Below are 26,590 nucleotides of genomic sequence, written 5' to 3' on the forward strand. Positions count from 1 at the left end.
ACTCTAAGTCACGAACGGTGCCTCCGCGTCGTCACCCGGCGTGCCGTCGAGGTTCGTCGGATAGAGGCGTCCCACGCCACCCCGCGCGCGCTCGGGCGCGCCGCGCGCGCAAGTGGCGCGTCGCCCGAGCGTGAAGAGCAACGACGCGTTGAGTTGCGAACCTTTCTCGAAACTACGACTCCGGTGAAACACGCGAGATCTGAAAGCTCGCGCCCGATCAAAATTAGGCTGAAATTAGGGGGTTTTCCCGACTTAGACTACAGTACACGTACGTGTACTGACTGGCCTACGCCCTTTAAGCCGCGAAGCTGTTTCTCTTCACTTCTGTTCAGAGTTTGTAGAGTGGCGTGTTTAATATAGTATTGAACACAGCACTGGCAATGTAGGGCTAATTCGCACATCCTCCTCCACAACTGGTGCCCTATGTAAGTCGAAGCTAAACCCATCTACAACTAGGCATTTTTCCGGTCCTACGAAAATTTCAGCCAATGAAATGCGTTTGGAGCCCCGTATGCAAAAACCTGCACCGGGACGTGACGATGAACTCGTCCTCGAACGACAACGACGCCGCGCGGGAGCGGCACTTTCGCGCGCGCGCGCCGGAGATATGGCGCGCACGCCGGAGATATGGGGCGGTTGTATCCAACGAATCCTGACGGGAACGCGGAGGCGCTAATTATAAATGTACGATTGATAGCAACTAAAAGTAGTGTACACGTACGTGTACACTAAGTTGTACGAAAGTACGAAAGTACTTTCGTACTTTCGTACTTTCGTACGAAAGTACTTTCGAAAGTACGAAAGTACTTTCGTACTTTCGTACGAAAGTATGATACTTTCGTACTTTCGTACTTTCGAAAGTACTTTGCACTGTACAACGTTGTACACGTACGTGTAGTCATTTTTAACTTCCGTACTTCCGTAAATAAGTCAACTTATTTATCTTCGAACGAAGATTTTCTATTTCCGGAAGTAATACTTTCGTACTACCGTACTGTACACGTATGTAGGGCTACGTGTAGTACACTACTGTACGTACTTGTGGGGCTGCATTTCACGGAGACTTGAAACAATGCTCGCCACGCGAACGTCGTCGAACCCACGCGCCCAACAATACGACATTTAGACACGACGACACAGACAAAGAATGACATGATTGGGTATAATGATACGGGATGGCCGTCCCTAGGACTAGATCGTGGTATTCTGAGGGCACTGGCAAAGAAGAAGTTCAAGTGTCCCACTGCGGTACAGTCCCGCGCGATCCCGCTGGTTCTTGCTGGCAAAGACGTGTTAGCACGCGCACACACAGGAAGTGGCAAAACCGCAGCGTACCTTCTTCCCGCCATACATAAAATAATGCAGCGCAGCGATTCAAAAACTAAGTCTAATCCACGGGTGCTTATACTCGTTCCCACGCACGAGCTTGCTCAACAAGTGATGAAAGAGGCAGTTTCATTTCTTGTTGAGTGCGCTCCTACTTTACGCGCAGGCGAGCTGACATGTTCTGGTAGTGCCGATGTTTTACCTCGCAACTTCGCTGGGGTGCCTCCAGAAATACTTGTGTCCACTCCCTCACGTGTTGCCGCATGTATACGTGGAGGTAAATTCCCCCCCAGGGCACTCAACTCTGGCCTTGAGTTCTTTGTACTTGATGAGGCTGATCTTCTGCTGTCTTTTGGTTATGAAGATGACATTCGCTGCATAGCTGATGCCACAGAACGTGGTTGTCAGTGCATGCTTGTATCTGCTACTTCACCTGATGATCTTTCAAAACTTAAGGCAATTGTTTTGCATAATCCAGTAAACGTAGATATTGCGCTCGAAAACAATTTTGTCAGTGGCAGGGTAAAAGAAGAGCAAGTTACAACAGGTAAATCGGCAGTAATGCCCTTGATCTCTCACTACGCCCTCGAGATTCTCGAAAAAGACAAACTACTATATTGTATGGCTCTACTCCGTCTTGGCCTTTGCAAGAAGAAGTCCTTAGTTTTTGTATCGAGCCCAGATGCTGCTGTCAGACTTCGTCTTTTCTTGCACAAATTCGGAATACCTTGTTGTGTGCTTCACGAAGAATTGCCAGCTAATTCTCGTGCCCATATTCTACATGAATTCAATCGTGGGGTTTACGACTATATGATCGCCGCGGCAGATGACTTATCGAGCAGCATATCAGTAGTAAACGATGACAACAAGGATGTGCCAGTGAAAGAAGTTTTTGAATCTAAAGCTGAAAGCACCGATGTCACCGACTGCAGCTTATCGAAAAGAAGCAAGTTTACGAAACACACAAAACGAAAACGTAATGCAATGTCGCATGCTCAAACGGAATTCGGTGTTGTGCGAGGAATAGACTTCAAAGATGTGCACACTGTTCTAAATTTAGATGTGCCCATTTCAGCCTCTGACTACATTCACCGTGTTGGCCGGACTGGCCGTGCAGGACAACCAGGCACTGCCATAACACTGACTACTCCAAAAAACGCACGCGCGCTCGAAGATATGCTATCCCGGCATAGTGTTAGCAGACACGACACGCGTTCAGCGATTGCGTTGATGCCATATAAAATGCTTCGCAGGGAAGCTGTTGAGGCTCTCCGTTACCGGGCGGAGGATGCTGCCCGCGCCGTCGGCCGTACAGCAGTACGGGAAGCAAGGCTTCGAGAATTGCGAGCTGAACTACTGAACTCTGAGCGGCTCGCTGCACATTTCGATGGTAATCCAACAGATCTAGCCCTACTTAAGCGAGCTTCTTGCTTGATCAGCCACCAAGAACAGCCACATCTGTGTCACCTACCTAGCTACATTCGGAGTCAAAAGGTGACGTGTTCTTCAGCCAAAACTGGCAAAAAGAACAAGCACACTGAGGGAGAAAAGCTGACTGACGAAACGACTGATGAAATACACGATGACCACGACGAACCCTCAGAGTACTTGAAGAAGAGGAAAACAAGTAGAAGCAAAGATTTTGCACACAAAAGTAGTAATCCGTCAAGCAAGAATCTCAGCTGGAAAGGAGCAAACTAACTCTTCAAGAACAAGAGTAGCTGGAGCCAGCTCTTAACATTTTCCTTTGGTGACCCAAATCAGGATGTGTCAGCATGCGCGGCTATTTCAGCACGTGCATGGGAACATGTTGGGATTGTTCTACATATTAAATGGACTGTATCTATCATCTACCCACTTTGAACTCGTTTTGTTCTCCCTGACTTAACCTCAAAACTTTGCGCAAGCTTGTGTGTCTCACATTTGAGGTGATCTCATGCATTAGTCTGCTTCTGTATCGTTCGTGGAAAAGAAACTTGTTGTTCGGCCTGAACCGCAGTGCTTGTTCAAAGTCCATCGTTGCTTCCAACTCCTTCCCAAGTTCTTGCCGTGTACTTCCTCTTCTATGGAGTGCCTGCTTCACATAAAAAGCTTTTTGAGTGAAACAGAAACAGTTTTTCAGTTAAATATTTGACCAACCTTTACGTTGTTTGGGTCTACTTCTAAGGCATATGTGCAGTCGACTTCGGCAAGCGCCCAGCACTTATTATTCATATGACACATTGCTCGATTCGCAAACGCTGCACTGCTATTTCTGTGTGTCTGAATGTACCTACTGTAGTGCAAAATGGCACTGTCATATTCTCTCTTTCGAAAGCAGCCATTACCAATTTTCAGCAACTCTTCGAGGAAAGTTCCGTGTTTTGATGAGTCTCGGTTTTCGAATTCGCCTTCGGCGTTATCAAGAAGTAATCGCGCGCGGGCTCGCACTTTCACAGGAATATATTTGGCAGATGCCGGTGCGCTCGTGCGACACTCTTCCTTTTTGTCCAGAGCAAACTCAAGGCAGCGAAGAGCTTTATCCTTCTGCTGAACTTCACGGGTCCATTGCTTTAGATCTTCCAAAAAAACATCGAAATCAAGCGCAGTCTCTCTAACGCGGTGTTGAACTTCGACCGTCATCACTGCGTGGCGAGCTTGATGACCTTCCGGAAGTACAACGTTCGAACGTTGTACTGAAGTACTTTCGTACGAAGGTATGACAAGTCTACAACGTTGAAGGGCGACACGTACAGTATAAAACAGTACACGTGTACAGTACGCGTAGTGAAAATAATAAATGAATATCATAAGTCAACTTTTAGTGTATGATAAGTTGTTATGTACGAAGGTAATATGTGTTTATTTACCTTCGTACGTGTACGTGTACAGTACAACGTTGTACCTTCGTTATTCGAAGGTACCTTCGTAAAAGTTAACTTACTTTCGTACGAAAGTAAATATTTATTGATACATAAAAGTTGGCAACTTACTGTACACGTACTGTACGTGTAACGTTGTACCTCGAAAGTACCTTCGAAGGTACGTGTACGACTATGTGTACACGCACATGACTACATGTAACGTGTAAAACTGTAAATTCTTTCTTCCGAAGTACAACTACTTTCGTACTTTCGTACGAAAGTACTTTCGAAAGTACTTTCGAAAGTATGATACTTTCGATACTTTCGAAAGTACTTTCGAAGGTACTTTCGTACTTTCGAAAGTATGACAAACAAAACATAATAAGTAGATTTCGATATTTAAATATTTTAATTACATTCGTGACTGCTTCCCATACGCATCGTGCGCAATATATATTTCTGCGATTAGAATATTTTTTCACGCGCTCGCGACGAAATGGAGCGCGGAAACGCGCAATCGCGTCAGCAGATTCGCGCTCACGGAAACCGCGTCGCTTGAATTTTCATAGCATCCAGTGGAACTCACGGATGACCTCTCTCCCTTCCATTTTGTCGCCTCGTGCGCGCCATGACCGTGGCGCGGTGCCGCGGCGCGGCGCCAATGCCGGCGTTCAGCCCTGCGACGCTGTTTTCTCCGCGAGCTGAAAAATATTTAAATATCGAAATCTACATATGTTTTGTTCGTCATACTTTCGTACGAAAGTACTATTACGTGTACACGTACAACGCTGTAGACCTACACGTTACCTTCGTATCATATCATACCTTATTCGTACAAAGTAGCGAGCCCTACGTGTACGTACATGTACAGTACGTGTACATGTACAACGTACGAACATTTTTGTCGAGAAAGTTTTCAGTGTCGCCAGCTTAAGTTGTACGTGTACAGTACGTGTACACGTACACGTACGTGTAGTCCTCTACGTAATTCGAAAAAACCAGCAAAAAAGCATACTCGTGACTAAAAACACGTACAAAAGTGTACGCGCGAACACCCGCGCGCGAAACACTTCAAGGATGATGGCACGTGGGTGTGCCCAGTTTGTCTGTACCACGGCATGTTCTTGAAAGATGAGATGAAAGAGGCGTGGACGATAGTGGAAAATGCTTCAATATCATGATATTACAGCCCGTCCAGGCGTTGTGGCACGATGAAGCGAATTCTTAAAGAGCTGATCCTCGACGCGAAACACTACTCCTTCCTCGAATGAGATCGCGACGATTTTTTTTTGCATCATCTTGTTCCAGGCATCAAGGTTGAACTTCCTATGGTGGGGGATTTCGCGTTCATGCTCTCTGCCGCGAGAAGGGTACGCGGTCGTCACGAATCGCGATTCTTGGCAAGATCTGCGCTTTCTTCGCGACGCGCGCGAAATTCGAAAAACCGCCACCATAGGGTTGTGCGCATGCCTTAGAAGTGTCATCGTGCAAAGCTTCGCGCGCAGACGTGCATCGCGCGCGGAGGAGTAGTGTTTCGCGCGCGGGTGCTCGCGCGTACCCTTGTGTACGTGTTTTTTGTCACGAGTACGTTTTTTGCTGGTTTTTTTCGAATTACGTACCTGTATCCTACCTTCGTACGAAAGTTATATTACGCATACAAATTGCAAAAACGTACGAAAGTACGAAAGAAGGTACAGAGGACTACTGCACTGTACACTAGGGCTACACGTACTCGTACCTTAACATCGCAGAAGCGGTCAGACGGTCAGTTTCAACACAACCCGAATTCTCTTTCACGACAGAGTTAATTGGAGCCTCGGAAACTAGCGGCGAAACTCTGCATATCCAAGGAAAAGTATTTTAAGTGTCGGGAAGCAAGGATGAACGGAATTCGGTCATCTTCAACTCGGCCTATTCAAAAGCAACGGAAAGAACTTAATCTCGACTTCTGGGTTCAAGACATTGCCTCGCCCGCTTTTGTATCACAAAGAGCTGGTGCCACTGTCACCATTGATGACTTCGGAAGGCTGCAGATAGGTGACAAAATCCCTCGTCTTACCTCCCCAAGGTCAGTCGAAGCTTGCCTAGAGTTGGGCGTGGACCCTGTTCAATTGAAGCCAGTTTGCATGGAGGATTACCGCGAATCAAACGTTGACTCGAAGATCTGGATGCTTAAATATCAACACGCGCAAAATCGCCGCGAAAATCTGCTACAGAGCCTGAGCATACTGAGGTCACGTATCCCGGAGACCAATGTAGTCAACCACTTTCATGAAAGGCAGGGTGTTATTTCGAGCCTAGATGTACTTGCAGCGGCAGAAAGCACAGCTGTTCGACAAGCGACTGCTCGTTTGCTGCGACATCAGGATAGACAACGCAGGCTTAACAACGTGCGCTTGGAGGAGCTTAAGAAGAGTATGCACTCCCGGAAGTTGCTAGAGACAAAATTACACAGAGAAAACTCGAACTTTCAAAGTAGGGAGGCTGACATGAAGGAAAAAGAGAAGTATCGTATTGACAACATGTACAAAATGTCGATGGAGGAAGCAAGGGCACAGCGAAATGCTGAGCTTGAACGCCGTCGCTTGATGTCTGAAACTTTCAAACAGCAGAAAGCAGAGCGAGAAGCAAGAGAACGTCAGGATAAGCTTACGAAGCTGGAGGCCAAGGAAGCAGCTGTTCGGCAGGCAAAAAAAGTGGCAGACTGGAAGGAGCGCACCCGTGCGATCGTCAAGCAGCAAGATGCACGCATCCGTACGAAAAAAAATGAACTGCTAGCCGACGAGCGTCGTCGAGAGCAGTTAGCTTCGCAGCGCGAGGAGAACCGCAGGTCGACACTGGAAGCCACAGCAACTGAGTTTCAGTACAGACTCGGCCGAGCGAAAGCTTGTGCGGAGGTTCATAACCATGAAAGATTGATAGAGCTCCATGAACGAGAGAAGAAGCAGAACGCTCGAATGCAGCAGTTGAACGAGTACCGGCACTGTGAGATAAAGTTAGAGAAGATGCGGAACCAGGAGAGGGAAGGCGTGAGGCGTCGAATAAAAGAAGAGGCTCAAAGGATACAGTCAAACCGTGTTGCACGATTTTTGGCTGAGTCAGATATTGCAGATCGCAAAGCCAAGGAAGTCACGGCAGCAAATGCGTTTCATCGGCAAATGACCCTTACAGAGCGCAATTTATCGTTTGATGACCGCAGACTGCGCACCGAGATGAATAAGAAACAGGAGGCATTACATCGATTTAAATTGAAGCAAAAAATCGATAGAGACAGTGCCAAGGCCGAGTACATCAAAGAGATGAAAGACAGAGTTAGGCGGCGGGCGGTCCAGACCAACATAGACGCAGCACTCACTCGAAGAGAACAGAAAGAAGAAGCAGAAAAGTTCTTACACGCGTCATATCGTTCTCAGGCTACACCCTCATTTATTTCAAGATCGAATTCGATTTATGGACAGAGAATTTTATGAGGTGAGATGTGAACCCGCAGAGTGTATCTCACAAAGTAGATGCATATAAGTCGCGTTGACTCGACAGAACCGCGAACCTGGATGTCTGGGTGAAACAGGAAATTGGATCAACGACGGACACTGTTTCTTTCTTCATGGAGGCAAGGTCCATCTATGATTGGGCAGCTTCTCGTGCCTTCAGCATCGTATGGAAATATGTGAAGGACAATAGAATTAGACTAGCTTGCTCGGCCACACTTTACCTCTGACAATATTTACTGTTCAGCAAAGAAATTTAATGATGTAATATTAGTCTACGTGTAAGTTACGCGCACATAAGGTTACTAGTATTAGGTTACTCATATTTCTTCTTTAAGTTTAAATACACTTTCAAACTACGTGTAATTGTACGGAAGTACTTACTACAACGTAGAAGTACTCAGCTACAATATATTATAAAGGCCTACAGGTGATAAATTACCGGCAACATGCACCCCGTGCACGTGTTGCCACACAATTCACGAAGTCCAGGAGCGGAAGAGCTGCTCTTTCCTCTGATCGAACAGCTGAAAGAACTGTGTTCAGTGGATCAATCAGCGACTTCGCGTCTTTCGTGGCAAGTTTTGGGATGAATGGTTTGAGTCCCAAGGACAGAAAAGAAAGTCGCATTGGGTTTGGTGCTGCCGTCGGGACAACAAAATTGAGCCCCTCTTCGACAACACATCGAACTGCCACTCTATCACGCTGACTACCCACCATGAATAATCCTGCGAGGCGCTCAGCAAACTCAACAAATGCTTCCTCGAGATCAACTGCAACTTCCTGATCTCCTACAACTATTTCTTCGAAAGCAGATGCTAGGGATATGGTGACTGTACTCCCGGCTGCGTGTGGTCCTAGGTGACGGAGATCGATGAAGATCGCGGCAATGGCATGATCAGTCCAATGCCCAGCATGACCATAGTTTGCTAAGAGCTCAGCTGCGACAAATCCATGGGTTGTCTTTGCGATATCGTACATGGCAAGCCCATATGCAAGTCTGGAAATCTCACCATCCGCGCAATAGTCTTCAGCATCTACTCCTTGAACACTACCTTCTGCAGGAATATCGAGAAGACGATTACAGGTATCCCATATTGTTCGCAAGGTAGATTCAGAGAAGCGAAGTTCGAGTGTTTCGAGAACTTCTATTGCTATTCCAGCTCGCCTAAGACCTGTGTCAAATACAACGTGAGAAGCTTGGCAGCAAATAATAAGATTCGTCACAGCAGATATGACCGCCTTGGCCAAAATACGGCTCCCAGAATATAATCCATCAGAAAGTTTGGCGAGAGCTATAGCGTTAAAGATGAAGTCGTCTCGGATCGAAACGTGTGCCGCTATTGCTGAAATAGACAAATCTTTCTTGTGAAGAAGCGATAGAATGTCATGCCTCAAGGCGAGCGATAAAGCACGAAGTGCAAGAGCTACTGCATGCACGCTGACGCGCGAACTGCCGTGCGCGGCACTGGTAATAAATGAAGTAAGGTCACAAAAGAAGTTAAATTTCTTGAGCGGGTTTTGAGCTATTGCAGGTGGCGGTAAAAGCGATAGAAATGCATTCAGTCGTGCCAAGTCCCCATGAAGTTGGAAATATATCTCCCTGTTCTGTAATGTTGAATGCGCATAGGATGTTTTTCCTGAATCGCAAATAAGGTCAATGTTTCCTTCGTGAGCATGCGAAGTATTGCAGCCATTCCTTTCCTTCATAGCAGTAAAAACATGATGCAACCGTTCTGAAATTTTGTGGAAAGAATTTTCACAGAATTTTCTGCTGATTTCGTTGAGTGCTCCGTGACTATTCGTTATAGCGTGGAATGTGAATTCTACGCATGCATCAATTATTCGCCTGCTCGAGTGTTGAAAAAATAAGCTGCCAATGCAATTTAGAATTTCTTCGAAGTCATTTTCTCTGTGCATCAGCAAAAAATGCTCAAGCTTAACGTGTCTCAATGTTTCGATTAGTGGTCCAATTACAGCCGCGTCTGAACTCCACCTACAAAGTAAGGAAGGGATCGAGTTCATCGCAGCTTTTGTAAACGTCTCCTGAGCATATTCTTTTTCTTTTCGCTGGGCTTTTATCGAAAGACGTTGAGTTGCTCGTCCACCGGTCATACCACGGGCGTCTATTCGCCTCAAAAGTTGTTCTCCACATGCCCGACGAACAGCGCAAGCAAATATATTTGAGAGTATAGCTGCATCGTTGCTCGTCAATTCCGCATCTGACACTGGGTCGTGAGGCTTACCAACCTCGGGACTTTCGAAAAGCAGCATCCTGCAGAGAAGTTCCCAGTCTGAAAGAGTCGAGTGATGAATACTCCAGAGTGCGTCAACTGTGATAGCACTGCGTGCACGGCTGCCTTGAAGATCTTTAATAATGCGAACGACTGACATGATAGTATCACGGGAAGTGTCTCGGATGTTTTCATTATGTATTTTTGTGGCAGGTGAGTGCGTCACATAGCATGGCGGGGGTACTGCACCTCTATTTCTGCTCTCACGAGAAGCAAGGCTGGGGATTAAAGCAGCAGCAGCGCAACGGACATGTTCACTTCTATCCAACAGGAGCGAGACTACTGCACCAGCATCTTTATGCGGAAGGACACTGGCTTCTAACAGCAGCCCAACAGTCGAAACAGCTTCAGCTGCAACTCTGGGGTCAATATCATCCAGCATCTCTATCACACGATACATAAAACGGGCATTGAATGTGTCCATCAATGCCAAATTTTCAGAAGATGCTCTGTACAAATCACGCAGTGCAACCAGTACTGCAAGCCGCACGTCTGGGTTCTTATCATTTAGGGACCAACCTAAATACTTCAGATAAAAGTCCGAAAGGAAAAAGAGTGGATGGTCTCGCATCCAGTGGCCAATGGAACGCATGCAGCTTGTACGGATGTTTGCATCCGTATCTCTGAATCGATGCGTGAATACTCTGTTGAATGTTTCCTTTATCATGCCCTCTGTACTGTTAACTCGATTCTGTGTGAGGACTAAAGCTTCCTTGAGTGTCCTGATCATGAGGTTATTTGATCTTTTTCTTTTATTTATTTCAGCGTCCAGCTGACGTTGCTTCATATCTCGCGTATCAGCATGAAGTTTGACAGTTTGAATCAGTGAAGTCACCAGCTGCAAGCCGGCTTCAGTTGCCGCTACACGAATTTTCCTTGCCCTCGTGCTAGAAAACATGGTGATGAGGTCGACAAGCGAATCAAAAAGGGGTACCGAGGACACCAAGCAAGGTTTTTCTTCACCGGCACGCTCTGCACGGCCAGATGGCGATATTCGAGAGAGGAAGAGCAAATCAGTTTGGCAGCTATCTCGAATCAGACTGTCCCAGAACTGGAGGTAGTTGTTCCTGAAAGACTTCGTTAGCTCCTTTGCTATTCTCGGATCTGAGTTCTCCAACAGAACATCAGAGTCGTGGTTCCGAACTGCGAACTCCGAGAGGACTCTTGCACCTATATCTTCAAGGCTGCAGTCCATTAATTCGATGGACGTAATCGTTGTTGCACTACCACCAGCCTGCATATTTTGGGATTGACATCTTTCTCAGAGGTGTACTCTTCGGGCCAGCTCGTGAATCAAACAAACGAGTTTTGGAGGGACTTGACACACCTTCGCGATAAGCGTGTAGAGCTCGGCAACAGCAGCAGATGGGTCAACGCCATACCTTGCACACCATGCAGAAGCGACGAGCGCGATATTGATGCTGTTATCCGTCAAAGACGCAAACAAAGGAAGAGTGCGTGAGGCGACCTCTTCAGTATTTAAAACATTTTTCCTTGTGACCATCTGCTAACGTACTTTTTCGGAACGCCTTTCAATTATACTTCAAAAGAAAACCGGCAACTTTTGGGATTGTTGTCTATGTCTAGATGCCGGAAGAGGTGATGATGCGCTCGAATGATTAGGCTCTGTGTTGACAACCTTACGTTTCACCTTTTTTGAATTTTCTCGACTGTACTTTCTAACGTTAGCCCTGCCTACTTCCGGAAGTACTTTCGTACTTTCGTACAACGTATTATTTCCGTACAGTACGTGTATGTTGTAGTTTACGTGTGCAGCTGTACGTGTACGTGTACACGTACACGTACAACGTTGTACAACTACAACTACAGTAATTTTGTTGATGAAATACAAGGAGGGTTTTTTTGGAGGCTCCGGTGGTCAACCCATAAAGCTCCGTCAAATACTTGTACTGTACGTGTACACGTACACGTACAACGTTAGTGTATTCTTCGAAGAGTCTTCGAAGATACCTTCGTACGAAAGTACTTTCGTACGAAAATACTTTCGTACTCTCGAAAGTACGAAGGTATCTATTTTCGTACTTTCGTACAACGTTGTATGATACGTGTACGACTGTACGTGTAGTCGTGTACAGTACAACCCGTTACAACCCGTTACGTACACTGCTTCCGTAGGGCCCTAGATAGGATAGCTAGCTAGTGGCTAAAAGCGAACGGATATGCGCTTAGAAAGGATGGCGAAAGGATGAGCGCGCGGTGTGCTATAACATCGCGCAGACGCCGTTTTTGGCTCTGTAACTGCACGGCATGTTAGATTACATCACCCTCGAGGCGCGCGGATCGACCGCGTTCGTGTCTGAATCGCACGAGCAAAGCATAGATTGGCGCGATCGTGTCGATTTGTAAAAGAGCATTTTTCTTCGCAGCTCCAGCCTCGACCCGCGGAGTTCGACTGCCGACGCAAGCGATCGTGTTTTTTTGCGCTGCGCGAATTTTAAATATGCGCTAATGTGTTCACGCGATATAATCACGAAGTTTTTTTACGTTCAGAACTGTTAGCATGAAGTTTCGACGTCGCGTACGCGAGCTCAGGAGACGGCAAATGTTTCGTAACGCCGAGTCTGTTTTGCAAACGACGGATCTGTGCGCCGTGACAGCCTGCTTCAGCGCCCCAGGTGTATAAAACACGCTGGAATGACCGATTACGCTGTCTAGTCGATGTTCGCTTTGACTCTCCGGCCTCAACCGCGGCGCGCGCCTCTCTGACTGTCCTCGCGCGGCGTGGCAGTTAAAAGGATGAGCTCATCAGTAGTTCATCCTTTTAAAAACGTACTACGCTCTGACTATTTGCTCATACTACGCAGGCCGAAGGTGTGACATTAGCGGCAAAAACCCTTTGATCGGCTCTTGCGATGAAAAATACCCTTTCAGCATTTTTGATCGGAAAACCATCCCGATGGGACGGGGGGGGGGGGCAAACGAGAATTCTCGTTTGCTATTTGCCGCTAATGTCACACCTCCGGCCTGCGTAGTACGTCATCATTTTAATATCCTTTATAAAGCTCTCCTTTCGCTGATAGCCACTAGCTAGCTAGCTAGCTAGACTCTACCTTCATATGATACTTCAAAGACTCTTCAAAGTAGGAACTACGTGTACGGTTGCCTAAAACTTGAATTTTTGTATCGCACATTGTTGTTTGCATCTGTTAGTGCACATTCTACGCGCGCGTTTGTTCTATGTTCTATTTATACACCATCCTCGTTGCCTCTTCAAGTTACGAGAATCAGTGTCACCCCCCCACTAATCCAACAACACACCTTCGCCTTCCTCATCAAGATCCTGGTTATTTCTTTTAAAACGATAACCGATTAAGTTCGCCCTCCGCCACAACTTGTGTCCTGTAACGGTCGTAGGGTTGATTCGCTCATCCTCCCGATTGGATATAGGACTGATATAGGTTGCTGTTACTCTCACTCAAACCGTTCTGAAACTGTCTTGTCAGTTTCGTCACTTCGTTACCTCCTGCTTCGTAGCGCACGGGATTCGTCATTCCCGCACGCTTACTCGGATTCAGGCTTCCCCAGACCTGTCCCAGAATCCACTCGTACATTTCGGCACATTCTCGTCATCTGTGCTTGTGTATCTTGAACTTGACACGACGGCCCTTGTCACCTCACGATCGATCTTCGCAAGGCAGACTCAGTGTCTAGCTATGATAGCTACCTTCGAAGGTACGGTTCCTGATTTATTAGGGTCCGTACGTAGTAGTACTACGTGTACTCCGTACTACTTTCGTACTGCTGACTCAGACCGTACTCGTAACACTATTCTATGATATGATATATGTGTACAATAATAACGTTACGTTGTACACGTACACGTACACGTACGTGTACTCGTACGTAGGGCTGGATATTTTCGTGCACTCGAAAGTAAGTTGGTAGGAGCCGAATTTTTGGAGCTATATTTAGGAAACGCCTAAATAGGGGTCGTATCTTGGACGTTGACCTCGAAAGAGATCGCGTTGGAAAGCCCTCGTCGCGTAGTTCGATCCCTGAAACCGTAACGCCTCCTCGTCGAGCGTTTCCACTCGTTCGTGAAGGAGGGAGGCGGGCTGCCAGAACTGCCAGAATTGCTAAATATTGGAGAGGTCGTAAATATGGGCTTGATATATACATAAACGCTTCTAAACCGGCCGTTCTTCGGCCGGCGTGATGCCTAAGGCATCCACGAGGGCGACACAGTCGACTTTGCTCGTGTCTTGCGGGGGCGGGGGCTTGTTGATGATTCCCGAGTCACCGCGCTCGTGTACGTTCCGTACTCGTACGCTTTCCTGACTAAGTCGCGTATGAAAAAAAAACGCGGGAGATTAAAATGCGCGCGGGCGTCGTGTCAACGCGAGCGAAGGGATGCGTGTATCGCTGATCGGGACGCACCATGCGCGCATCGTGGTCATGGCGGACCACGCGGACGTGTGAGCGGGCGTGGGGGGGGGGGGGGGAGGTGCGCCCTTCGTGTGTGTTTCTACGCAATCTTGAGCTGCTGATGCACGAAAACCGGGCATCTTTCGACCGAGGAGCCGAGGACGGACGCGGCAGGGGTCAAATATTACAGCGGATTCGATCGATTCAGCTCGAGGCCGATGAAATCTCGAAGTCTCGCATTTTTTCACCCATTTTTTCATCGGTTCATCGACTTTTTTACGTATTTCTCCAATATTTTTCAGCACTCCAAAAATTCGGCTCCTACCAACTTACACTACGGAAGTTAGTTCGAGTTCGGAAGACGGCTGGGCCACTCCTCTAATCCCCACGACGTAATTCCAGTGTCCGGATCCGGAGCCCCACGAATGGCCGTCGAAGGCGGCCGCACAGCGGGGCAACGGCTCAGCGACGAGGTGCGTGGCTGCCATGCCTGTCTGTGTGAGGTTCTGTGAGCTGTGGGCACTCGCCTGAAAATGGCAACACTTGTCACCTCTCTCCTCTCCGCGCACGAGTCGACCATGTCGGCTAATACGCACGGTCTCGGTCGCCGTCTGTGCCTTTTACCTATCTACTCCGTGGCCGCATCCTCGTTGTAGTCTACCGTTTGTGACGTTCGCTGACGCCTACCCTCCCCCGAACAGGGCGACGACCTAGCGGCTAACGGCGAGCTTGAATCAGCGCTCGGTAAGTACATCGCCGCCGTGAGTTGCGATGTGGCACAGCACGGAGAGGCGCATCCGGACGTAGCGGCGCGGTACGCTAGTGTCGGCGCGTTGTACTGCACCGCCGACGACCCGTCGACTGCAAACGAGTATCTCGCCGAGGCTATCCGAGTGGAGGAGTCCACGCGTACAGCGTTTTCTCGCATCTCCCTAGCAAGATTCCTCAACGGCCTTGCGACGTGCCGCATAGCGCTGGGAGATCCATTTGGCGCGAGGGCAGTGTACACTCGAGCGTTGGAACACCTTAGAAGGGTGTTACCAAACGACGTCGCGGCAGCAGTAGCGAGAGAGGAAGAGGTTGTTAACCGTACCTTTTTTTGCGATGAACTTGCGGAAGGCGTAGTGCTCGAAGAATATGCGACACATACAAACATGGTGGCAATCCTTGGCGAAGGAGGTACGCTGAACACAGTGGCAGATGTCTTGAACAACCTTGGCCTGCTGATGAAGTCTAACAACGCCGTAACAGCTGCAACGCGGCTCTGTGCGCGCGCAGTCTCTCTTGGCACTGTAGCTTTGGGGCGTTCGAGCCCTGCCAACGCACTACGTTTGCGTAACCTTGGCGCGGTGCTCGTCGCGCGTGGGAAGGTGCACGAGGCTGTTCAGCGATTCACTGCTGCGTACAACGATTGCTTGCTTTGGTACGGTGAAGAGCATCCAGAGACAAACGCTTGCCTAGAATGGTTGAAGTGGGCAAAGGGAAATCAGGTTGGAGGCCATGAGGAGAGTGATGATAAACCTGAAGGAGTTATGGCACTGCCTGAGGTGGCTGAGTGGTTTTTGTCGCTGCTGTTCTGTGGTGCCTTTGATTCGCCACCAATGATTGAGGCTGCGGCTGTCGCCGGGATCGACGCTGTTGACTTAGATAACTGGCACTCGCGCGAAACGAGCGTTACCACTCCAAACGAATTTGCTGTACCACTCAGCCCCAACCTCTCGCGCGTCATTCCAATATTTCGTGTTGAGGAGGGACCTTTACACCCCCTCGATCCACGAGATGGCGAAGACCTACTGGGACCGTACCAGTCGTACAAAACAACCGTGCCAGGAGGCGAGGCGGGAGCGTTAGTGTGGTCATCAATTGCAGCAGAAATCTCAGAAATCGCCGACAGTGGCTCGGCATTTCCGAGAGGGAAGAATTACATCACAGACTTTCTGCGACAAGCACCAGATTGTGGTGACTTAGTTAAAGGGTACGCGCATATGCCACGGTCACTTCTCTTGCCCTACTCCGCGTTCTCTGGGTACGGCTCTTCTCGAACAAGGGTGAATGTAGCGACAAAGAGTCCCTACTGACACTGAAGATGACGGCGCTTGCCAGTGTCAAGTCTCACCTCGACATTTTCTCTTGGTACTTCAATATCTAGTATGAGTATCAAAACAAAATATAAAAACATGGCTTCCGACCTTTGAGATATACCTTCGTATGTTGTTAGCTCCAAAAGAGGCAGAAATGTCAGCTCTTTCTAATTTTAACATCTACGCATTCTGGAGGTGTAAAATCAGCGGTAAAACGCACGAAATCTTTGACGCCAAAAACGAGTGGGGAGTTTTTACGACTTTTGTCACACCTCCCGCCTGCGTAGATCGTCCTCCTCGCTTATTGGCTAGGGCAACCATACTGATTTCATTATCACCAGATCGCGCGAGGGAGCCGGTAATGCCGTGGACTTTTTAAGTGCGCCAACGCGCCAGATATTCTAGTAATGGTCGAAGATAACTAGTGTGTTCGTTGAAGCGTACTGTTTCCACAACAAATCTGGGACAAAGGTGAAAGGTTGCTGTCTTTTGTTCTTGCCTCTGTGCAAAACATGTAACCTTCACTGATGGCTAGTTCATCCGTCGCTTAAATCTATTTCATCCGGGTTGTCGGTATGTGAAGCTAGTATTGTCGGATTATGACCACATCTCTCGTCAGCAGACTTCATTAATTCCGTGACTGAATCTGTCACACTAGGTGGAACAGTATTATGAACTTCTGAATTACCTGCTCTGTGAACATTTCCAACATCAAGTGTGTTTATGCCGTCATGAACTCCCACAACCCCTGTTTCAGATGTACCTACAGCAGTGGTAACATCAGATGTATTCATAGTAAAGTGCATCTGGACGAAATTCGCACTGACAGAGCGCTTCACTCGTAACATCTCCCTGAACGTATCCTCATCCCCATATCGAACCTCGAAACGGTTCCACTCCTCCCAGAAATCAGTATCACATTGAGGACTTGCAAATTGGCTAGCATGAGTGTACAAACTTCGTGCTCTTGCGATTTCACCGAGTTTACACTCCAATCTAGCATATCGAGTACAGAGAGACTTGGTAGTCTGGTCTGAAAGTTTCTTTGCGATGGCCGTTTCATAAATAGAGCGAACCTTCACAACTCCAAACAACTCCATTGCACGAGATATGTATACATCATACATGCCGAGTTTTTCATTTACTGGTAACTTGTCGCATGCGCGGTCATATATTTCCATAGCACGGCGTCCCAGACCGTGTTTCTCTTCTAGGCGAGCATATTCGAGAAAAAAATATTTAGAGTCTTTTGGCGGAACAGCGTCACAACATTGCTCGTAGAGGTCTCGAGCTCGCTCAAGTTTCTTCGCACCAAAATGTTGAACAAAATGTTTAAGGTATTCCACCCATATTTCACGTGAGTGAGGAAACTTGAAAATATGTACTCCACGCTCAAAAACACGAAAACATTCGTCAAAACATTTATGTTCCAGCAGCAAGTGGGCAAAGTTTAAGACAGTCTGCGGGGTAGCAACTCGTGCTTCAAACATGCGGGCATAAGCAGCCTTAGAAGACTCGATGGAACCAAAAGACTCTTCGAGATCACAGTAAAACTTCCAGAGCTTCTGTGACTTACAGATGCCATCTTGCGCAGACACGGAATCCGCGTGCGCCAAGTGTGGGTCAACCAACTTCACCGATCCTGAAGTTGCACGACGCAAAAGAGTGAGGGCCCCATGGTAATTTTTCTGCCTCAATTCTAGCTCTGCCCATTCGCACCAGATGGAAGCGAGGTCGTCTATCTTGACGAACGGGACACATGCGGCCTTCTCAAGAACAATGCGGGCATTGTCGACATCACCGTGTAACTCATAAAACTTTGCGAAGTTGATCCAAAGCACGTGGGGCTTCCCAAGAGCAAGCCGGGGATCAACTGTCTTGACCGCTTCAGTAAAGGTAAGAATCTGTTTTGTTGGGTCCCCTTCGAACAGTGATATGCGCTTCTGCCACTCCGGCGTATTGTGCGGATTTTGTCGCAGCATAACCGCGGATAGAAGCTCTGGACGTCGACCGATCAGATGCTCGACACGAGCGAGCCGCAAGTCCACTTCTGCTTCGCCGTCAAATGGAAAAAACTCTGTGCAACTATTTGTCAAAGAACCTATCATTCTGCTGTTTGCAGTGACTGTTTGTTCTCTTCCGATTGATTCCAGTTTTGCGCTAAGAACGCTCTCTTCAAATTGAGTGTATGCATCAAATATCAATGAAAAGTCTCGAATCGTGACTGCAGTTGCAACTCCTTCTTCATACACATCACGAGCTTTCTCAAAAAGACCAGTGCGAATGTAGAAATCAGCAAGGGAAGTCCAGAGCTGCCCTACTTCACCACAAAAATTTTGAATTCCGCCTCTCAAAATTGCGTCAACATCAAGCCCCACTGCTTTACATGGATGCTTGGTGATGACATCACAAAGATCCAACCAAAGCTGGTGTTTACTTTTGCCAGCAAGGGACTGAAAATTATCGTCCTCAACAACTTCAGCCAGTTTTCTTGTCATCTCAACCCACTGGGCTCGAGTCTGGAGGAACCCGATGTATTCTTCTGCGTGCCCGGGCTCAAATTTAATGTATCGGCGATAGACGCATTGCGCTGTTTCGATTGGAATGCCATCCTGATTTATAAACTCCTTTTGCAGAAAAAAAATGGTTAGGTTCCTCAGGAAAGTAGATACCTAGTAAAAGACAGGCGAATTTCAGTTTTCTCTTACCAAATATATTTTCCACACGCGATCGTGCTGAGTCACTGGTAATGACGCGAGCGCTCGATCGCAGGATCGCCTCATTTTTGTGACACATCCTTGATTCAATAGTGTATAGAGGTAAAGCTCCCATATCTTAGGCATTTTGTGCATCGTGACTAAAGCGCGCTCGAAAGTATTGCCAAGGGAATCGTGCGCTGAACTTCCAACACAGAGATCACGAACATTATTACACCTTTCAGTCAAATACGCATACCAAAGCTGTTGAAACATGGTGTCCTTAGAGGTTTGAAAACTTGCACACCAGTCTGAAAACTACTTTGCTCGAAAACGAAGAAAACGGGGAGTCCCGCACCTTGTAGCTCCCCGGCAGAGCTTGAACAGAGCGCTCGAATATGATATAGCGTCTGCGAGCACTGCTTCCTTTCTTGGCGTCTAGATACCGAAACCACAGTCGTGATTCGCGCGGAGATCGTAGAAGTTCTTCTTCATAGTGCAGGTCTTCACCTTGCGGAATTACTAGATCGTCGTTTTCTTCCCTACAACGTTGTCCTGGCACGACTTGAACGGACAAGACGCCCATTACAATACGGAAGATAACCTCTGCGTTTCGAAAATCTCAATCAGAGAGTAAGCTTGACAATAGAACGAGTTGGTCGTCGAGCTGCGGTGATATGTCGAATAGATATTGTTACGGTGAATGCTCCAATTAAATCTGGCGCCTACACGCACAACAACACGTATGACGTAGTACGTGACCCACCGCCTACAACGCGTTTATTTCGGAAGTACAACTACACGTACTGTACAGTACCTTCGTACTGTATTATGATACTTTTATTGAAGTATCATACGAAAGTAATTTTTTTTGTATTACTTTCGTACGAAAGTACAGTATGATCGATACAATAATGGTACACACTACTGTACACAGCTACACACTACTGAGTCTACACGTGTACGTGTACACGTAGTCTATCTTCGAAGATAGAATACTTTCGAAAGTACTTTCGTACTTTATTTCGTACGAAAGTACTTTCACCTTCGAAGGTACAACTACGAAAGTACTTTCGTACGAAAGTACGAAAGTACTTTCGTAGATACGAAAATAGATACGTGTACAGCTGTACTGTACACTTGTATCTATTTCCGTATGTATCTACCGCATTGATAGAATACCTTCGTACTTTCGTACTTCCGTACAATAATGGACACGTACGAGTAGCATTTGTAGTTTTGGGGTTTTATTCTCGAAAGTACGGAAGTACGTGTACAGCTGTACGTGTACACATAGATACCTTCGAAGGTACTTTCGTACTTTCGTACTTCTGTGCACGTACACATACGTGTACAACTACTACAACATTAAGTTGTTATTGTATTTTTGATAAAGGAAGTCTCAAGTACATGTACGTGTACAGCTGTACACGTACTGTACACTATTTTTTGTACACTAGGTCCATGATTACAACTTTATTTCCGGAAGTACGTGTACAGTACAACTTTAACTTGTACGGAAGTACTTCCGGAAGTACTTTCGAAAGTACGAAAGTACTTTCGAAAGTACCTTCGAAGGTGTCTATCTGTCTAATAAACTAAGTTTAGATCTATCATGCTAGCTAGCTAGCTACTAGCTAGATAACTTCTTTTTACGTGTGTTGTACATGTACGTCTACTATGAATGTATTCCGGTAGTACGAAAGTACTTCCGTACAATGTTAATAACGATATCCGGTGTACATCTGCAGTTCTGCACGTGTACAACTCGTGTACTGTGCAGTACGTGTACATGTACTTCCGGAAGTACACAACTACACATATCTGCTGCAGTCTACTGCCTACGTGCCTAGCTAGTACGGAAGTACGAAAGTACGAAAGTACGAAGGTAGGTAGCTAGGTAGGTAGTAGGTACCTTCGTAGGTAGCTAGTAGGCTAGCTAGTCTAGCTAGGTACCTTCGGTAGCTAGCTAGTCTAGCTAGACTCGTACAGTATCATACGTACGCTCTCTTCGACGACCGTACCCCGAAGGTCCTAGCTAGCTAGCTAGCTAGCTAGCTAGCCATGTGAGTGATATGTGTAGAAAACTACCTTCGTATCTATCTTTCTACTGTATCTATCTATCTATCTATCTACCTTCGTATCTATCTATCTATCTACCTTCGTATCTATCTATCTATCCTTCTATCTATCTACCTTCGTATCTATCTATCTATCTAGTCTATCTATCTAGCTAGTCTATCTACTAGTAGCTACCGGCGTAGCTAGCTAGCTACCTAGCTAGCTATTAACTTATCTAGCCCTAGCTAGCGACGACCGTACCCCGAAGGTCCTAGCTAGCTAGCTAGCTAGCTAGCTAGCCATGTGAGTGATATGTGTAGAAAACTACCTTCGTATCTATCTTTCTACTGTATCTATCTATCTATCTATCTACCTTCGTATCTATCTATCTATCTACCTTCGTATCTATCTATCTATCCTTCTATCTATCTACCTTCGTATCTATCTATCTATCTAGTCTATCTATCTAGCTAGTCTATCTACTAGTAGCTACCGGCGTAGCTAGCTAGCTACCTAGCTAGCTATTAACTTATCTAGCCCTAGCTAGATATCTACGGAAGCAACTTAACTTCCGGAAGATACGAGTAACTGTAAAATAGGACGTTGCTATGGTATCTAAGAACGTCGCAGTATGGTATGCCACGCATTTACATGTAAAATACATAGGGCTACGAAGGTAAGTTACGTGTATAAATGATGTTTATAACATGCGGAAGTATCATACTTCCGGAAGTGTCTTCGAAGATAGAATACCTTGCTACCTTCTACCTTGCCTACTGTAAGTTGTCTTCGAAGGTACGGAAGTATCTATTTCTACGAATCTTCGTACAGGAGCTAGCTATGATAGTTAGCTATGATAGCTAGTTAGCTACGAGTACAACACGTTACGAAAGTATTTCCGGAAGTACAGTATCATAACCTTCGAAGGTAATTTCGTACTTCGAAATAATACGTGTGCTCGTAGCACTCTCGTAGCCCTAGACTACAGTACATACTACATAGGTAGTGTAGTGGCTAATATCAGTGCGAAAGGATAGCCCTCCTGTTTATTGTAGTCTACACGTAGTGTACACGTACGCGTAGCTACAGTACGTGTACCTGTAGAAAGGATATTTTTTATGGATACAGTAAGTAAGTTGTTTATGTACTGTACACGTAGTCTACAATCTACTGTACGTGTACGTGTACAGTACGTGTATGTCAATAATGCCCTATTTTTATTATCATATGAGCTAACATCAAGAGCATATGTACGTTTTTTTAGGATGCGGGCGTCCTTTAAACTGCCGCGCCGCGGGAGTACAGTCAGAGAGGCGCGCGCCGCGGCTGCGGCCGGAGCGTCAAAGAAAACATCGACTAGACAGTGTAACCGATCAGTCCAGCGAGTTTTATACACATTGGGCGCTGAATCAGGCTGTCCCGGCGCACAGATTCGTCGTTTGCAAATCAGACTCGGCGTTACGAAACATTTGCCGTCTTCTGAGCTCGCGTGCGCGACGCCGAAACTTCGTGAAAACAGTTCCAAACGTGAAAACATTTGCTGAGCATATCGCATGAACACATTAGCGCATATTAAAACATCGCGCGGCGCAAAAATATTTTCGGGGTTCCGGTCGTTTTCACAGTCACAGTCACAGTGACAGGGGACGATAGGGGACGATAGTGGCTATATCAGCGAGAGGATATGAGCTTAGAGAGGATATTAAGAGGATGAGCGCGCGGTGTGCTATAACATCGCGCAGACGCCGTTTTTGGCTCTGTAACTGCACGGCATGTCAGATGACATCACCCTCGAGGCGCGCGGATCGACCGCGTTCGTGTCTGAATCGCATGAGCAAAGCATAGACTGGCGCGATCGCGTCGATTTGTAAAAGAGCATTTTTCTTCGCGGCTACAGCCTCGACCCGCGGAGTTCGACTGCCGACGCAAGCGATCGTGTTTTTTTGCGCTGCGCGATATTTGAATAAGTGCGTATGTGTTCACGCGATATAATCACGAAGTTTTTTTACGTTCAGAACTGTTAGCATGAAGTTTCGACGTCGCGTACGCGAGCTCAGGAGACGGCAAATGTTTCGTAACGCCGAGTCTGTTTTGCAAACGACGGATCTGTGCGACGTGACAGCCTGAATCAGCGCCCCAGGTGTATAAAACTCGCTGGAATGATCGATTACGCTGTCTAGTCGATGTTCGCTTTGACGCTCCGGCCTCAACCGCGGCGCGCGCCTCTCTGACTGTCCTCGCGCGGCGCGGCAGTTAAGAGGATGAGCTCATCAGTAGTTCATCCTTTTAAAACGTACTACGCTCTGACCATTTGCTCATACGCCATCCTTTCGTCGTCCTCTCTATATAAAAACTCATATCCTTTCGCTGATATCCATTTATCATAGCTATTCTATTCGTAGGGCTACACGAGTGCTACACGCACGTGTACGTGTACAGCTGTACACCCATACATAGTACGTGTAGCTTCTAGCTACTAGCTACGAAGGTACGAAGGTAATAGCTACCTTCGAAGGTACCTTCGTACGAAGGTACACGTAGCCCTACAAATAAAGTACTGTACCTTCGAAGGTACTTTCGAAAAGTACAAATGTACTGTACGAAAGTACTTTCGAAAGTACCTTCGAAGATAGAATACCTTCAAGGTACGAAAGTACCTTCGAAGGTACTTTCGAAAGTACCAAGGTAGAGAGCTACAGCTATGATATCCGATAGCTACACGTAGACTATTCTATCTGCTCCCTGCTGTATCCGATATCTGCTACTGTACCCTGCTGTATCCGATATCTACAACGTACGAAAGTACTTTCGTACCTTCGTATGAAGGTAGTACCTTCGAAGGTACTTTCGTACCTTCGTACGTACCTTCGTACGAAGGTAGCTACGTACACGTACAACTTTTTGTGAGTAGTGTAAAACGTTGTATGTACAGTAAAACGTTGTACGAAGGTACGAAGGTACTGTACACGTACCTTCGTACTGTACGTGTACAACTACAACTACACGCACTGTATCTTTTCTGTCGAAGTTCACAGTAAACGCACGTTGTACACGTAACTACGAAGGTAGGTCGTAACTTACTTTTCTTGCTGAATCCAACCCACCGGGAAACAGGTCGAAACAGTCTACTCCTTCGGGGGACCTTTTTTTTGTAGAGGCTCATGCGCGTCGCTTCGGCGACCTCTAAACGTGTCGGGGTTCCCTCCCTCCAAGCAACTAAACCAAGTTCCTTTAAGCGCACTTTCTTTAACTTGCGTCGGCAGTTGTACAGACCGATACGGCAAGAGCTTCGTGTTCACGCACTTCATGCGGATGTCGGCTTAAGAAGTGAGTTGACTGTGGACCTCGGTGATCGTTCCTACCCTATACACGTTGGTTCGGGTCTCCTTGACGACGGCGCTCTTCTTCGCGAGCATGTTTACGGGGACACTGCATTAGTTGTCACTAATGAGACTGTTGCACCTCTTTATCTTGATCGCGTAGTCAGCGCGCTTTCAAGTGGTAGTGCAATTCGCGTTGAGACTGTCATTCTGCCTGATGGCGAAGAATATAAAACTTTGGAGGTGCTAACGATGATTTACGATAAAGCTTTGCATGCTAAGCTAGATCGTCTCACGACATTTGTTGCCCTTGGCGGTGGTGTCATCGGTGATATGACTGGATTTGCTGCTGCCTCTTATCAACGTGGTGTGAACTTCTTGCAAATACCGACAACAGTCATGGCAATGGTCGACTCTTCTGTGGGTGGTAAGACAGGTGTCAACCATCCTGCAGGCAAGAACATGATTGGTGCGTTCCATCAGCCCTCTAGTGTAATCATCGATACGCAGACTCTCAAAACTCTTCCCGACAGAGAGTACGCATCAGGTATTGCAGAGGTGATTAAATATGGACTTATAAGGGACGCTGAGTTCTTTTGTTGGCAAGAATCTCACATGGATAACCTCATGATACGTGACGAGAGGACACTCATCCATGCAATCGAGCATTCTTGCAGAAATAAAGCAGAAGTTGTTTCCCTTGACGAAAAGGAAGGCGGGTTACGGGCGACTTTAAACCTGGGGCACACTTTCGCTCACGCCATTGAGACTTCAATTGGATATGGCGAGTGGCTTCATGGTGAAGCAGTTTCAGTTGGAATCGTCATGGCAGCAGACTTATCGGTTCGCTTAGGATGGCTGGATTGCTCCATTAAAGATAGAATCAGCTCGTTACTAAATAGTTGTAGTCTCCCAGTGAAGGTTCCGAAGTGCATGTCAGTAGAGAAATTTCAGGCTCTCATGGCCCTGGACAAAAAAAACGCCAATGGAAAGCTTCGACTAATTCTCCTAAAAGGTGAACTCGGAGAATGCATATTTACCGGGGATTTTGACTCGAAAATGCTTTACAAAACCCTTCAAGTTATGTGCGACGAAAAATCTGACTAGGTCTTCAACTCGCGACTGATGCCTAGTCTGGTCTGGCGGAATGACAAGTTCTTTGAAAAAGGCAATGTGTATGGCCATATACGTATACTTATTTCACTTTTTTTTTGCCTTCTCTCACTCCTTCTTCAGTGTTGCCATCTCATAGGGCTACTACTTTTACACTGTTGTAGTACTTTGAAAGTTCTCCCTGTTTCCTCCTATGAGTACAACGTTCTAGCTAGGCCCTGCAACGTTGTACTTTATCTTCGTAGGACTATTCAGAAGATTTTCGGTTTCTCGTCTACCTTCGTACTTCCCGAACTACGATTCTCCATCAATGCGCATAGTCAGAGTACAACTACTCAGATGCCATGTGGAAAAACTCCGGCTGCTACCTTCGAAGGTAATCTGACTAGCTACCTTTAGCTACTCGAAGGTATTCTATACTTCTGCAGCTATTCTAGCACTACAAACTTGTACTTCCGGGAGTACCTTTTTGTAAACGACGTCTCGCTATCATAATTCCTTCGAGATATTATTTAATAAATTTAGTCTTGTACAGTACAGTATTATTAGCCCTATTATCATACTCGTACTTCCGTGGAAATAAATAAAGTTGTTGAAGAACGCACTACCGGAAGTACCGAGTTCGGAAGTACTTTCGTATTTTCTATGCAATAGCCCTTGTATCCTTAGTTCCGTATCTTCGTAGAATATCTATCTAGCTAGAATATATGTAGGCCCTACAACGTTGTAGAGAACAACGTCGATAAGTTACATAGTACTGTACGTGTAGAAATAAAAAAATATGTAGGTCCTGGGCTACGTGCTATAGCAGGTCGCCCTTACAGCTCGTTTTACAAAGTGACCCGCGATCTGCATAGTACGTGTACATACGGCTATATAAAATACTGTAAGTTATTGCATGAGTATCATACTGCATGACAATAGCCCTCCGTGTGTACGTGTACACATAACGAGGGGCCCATAGTATTCTAGTATTCTAGCT

At 46.6% G+C, this 26,590-nt stretch overlaps 7 protein-coding genes across 7 annotated transcripts; 4 read left to right on the forward strand and 3 right to left on the reverse strand.

The window, feature by feature from the left end:
- Positions 1–1,119: 1,119 nt before the first annotated feature.
- Positions 1,120–3,193, forward strand: MICPUCDRAFT_25020 (uncharacterized protein). The gene is made up of 2 exons (XM_003056033.1): positions 1,120–2,199; positions 2,278–3,193. Exons 1-2 carry the CDS (start codon positions 1,153–1,155, stop codon positions 3,025–3,027), a joined length of 1,797 nt encoding a protein of 598 aa, XP_003056079.1. The 5' UTR covers positions 1,120–1,152; the 3' UTR covers positions 3,028–3,193.
- MICPUCDRAFT_64711 (uncharacterized protein) lies at positions 3,172–4,116 on the reverse strand (the record flags this gene model as incomplete). Its single annotated transcript, XM_003056422.1, has 1 exon — positions 3,172–4,116. The coding sequence occupies one exon, from the start codon at positions 4,114–4,116 to the stop codon at positions 3,445–3,447; it is 672 nt and encodes a 223-aa protein (XP_003056468.1). The 3' UTR covers positions 3,172–3,444.
- A 681-nt stretch (positions 4,117–4,797) lies between these two features.
- On the forward strand, positions 4,798–5,103 carry MICPUCDRAFT_55511 (uncharacterized protein; the record flags this gene model as incomplete). The annotated part of the gene is made up of 1 exon (XM_003056034.1): positions 4,798–5,103. One exon carries the CDS (start codon positions 4,798–4,800, stop codon positions 5,101–5,103), a length of 306 nt encoding a protein of 101 aa, XP_003056080.1.
- Positions 5,104–7,963: 2,860 nt separating this feature from the next.
- Positions 7,964–11,597, reverse strand: STAG3 (sister chromatid arm cohesin). The gene is made up of 2 exons (XM_003056423.1): positions 11,279–11,597; positions 7,964–11,185 (listed from the first exon to the last, which is right to left on the reverse strand). The coding sequence occupies exons 1-2, from the start codon at positions 11,453–11,455 to the stop codon at positions 8,096–8,098; spliced, it is 3,267 nt and encodes a 1,088-aa protein (XP_003056469.1). The 5' UTR covers positions 11,456–11,597; the 3' UTR covers positions 7,964–8,095.
- Positions 11,598–14,870: 3,273 nt separating this feature from the next.
- Positions 14,871–16,415, forward strand: MICPUCDRAFT_55514 (uncharacterized protein; the record flags this gene model as incomplete). Its single annotated transcript, XM_003056035.1, has 2 exons — positions 14,871–14,972; positions 15,039–16,415. 2 exons carry the CDS (start codon positions 14,871–14,873, stop codon positions 16,413–16,415), a joined length of 1,479 nt encoding a protein of 492 aa, XP_003056081.1.
- Positions 16,416–16,954: 539 nt separating this feature from the next.
- MICPUCDRAFT_14528 (uncharacterized protein) lies at positions 16,955–19,700 on the reverse strand (the record flags this gene model as incomplete). The annotated part of the gene is made up of 4 exons (XM_003056424.1): positions 16,955–18,465; positions 18,520–19,045; positions 19,127–19,378; positions 19,473–19,700. 4 exons carry the CDS (start codon positions 19,698–19,700, stop codon positions 16,955–16,957), a joined length of 2,517 nt encoding a protein of 838 aa, XP_003056470.1.
- Positions 19,701–24,311: 4,611 nt separating this feature from the next.
- Positions 24,312–26,361, forward strand: MICPUCDRAFT_31652 (uncharacterized protein). The gene has a single exon (XM_003056036.1). It carries the CDS (start codon positions 24,337–24,339, stop codon positions 25,600–25,602), a length of 1,266 nt encoding a protein of 421 aa, XP_003056082.1. The 5' UTR covers positions 24,312–24,336; the 3' UTR covers positions 25,603–26,361.
- The last annotated feature ends 229 nt before the right edge of the window (positions 26,362–26,590 follow it).

The sequence above is a fragment of the Micromonas pusilla genome, assembly GCF_000151265.4.
Source record: "Micromonas pusilla CCMP1545 genomic scaffold MICPUCscaffold_2, whole genome shotgun sequence".
In the NCBI taxonomy this organism is placed as follows: Eukaryota; Viridiplantae; Chlorophyta; class Mamiellophyceae; order Mamiellales; family Mamiellaceae; genus Micromonas; species Micromonas pusilla.

Coding starts and splice junctions, on each gene's coding strand:
- MICPUCDRAFT_25020 (XM_003056033.1), top strand. CDS start 1,153: ATGATTGGGTATAATGATACGGGATGGCCGTCCCTAGGACTAGATCGT. Junction 2,200..2,277: donor TAAACGATGACAACAAGGAT/GTGCCAGTGAAA, acceptor AAAAGAAGCAAG/TTTACGAAACACACAAAACG.
- STAG3 (XM_003056423.1), bottom strand. CDS start 11,455: ATGGTCACAAGGAAAAATGTTTTAAATACTGAAGAGGTCGCCTCACGC. Junction 11,186..11,278: donor TCTACACGCTTATCGCGAAG/GTGTGTCAAGTC, acceptor CAAAATATGCAG/GCTGGTGGTAGTGCAACAAC.
- MICPUCDRAFT_31652 (XM_003056036.1), top strand. CDS start 24,337: ATGCGCGTCGCTTCGGCGACCTCTAAACGTGTCGGGGTTCCCTCCCTC.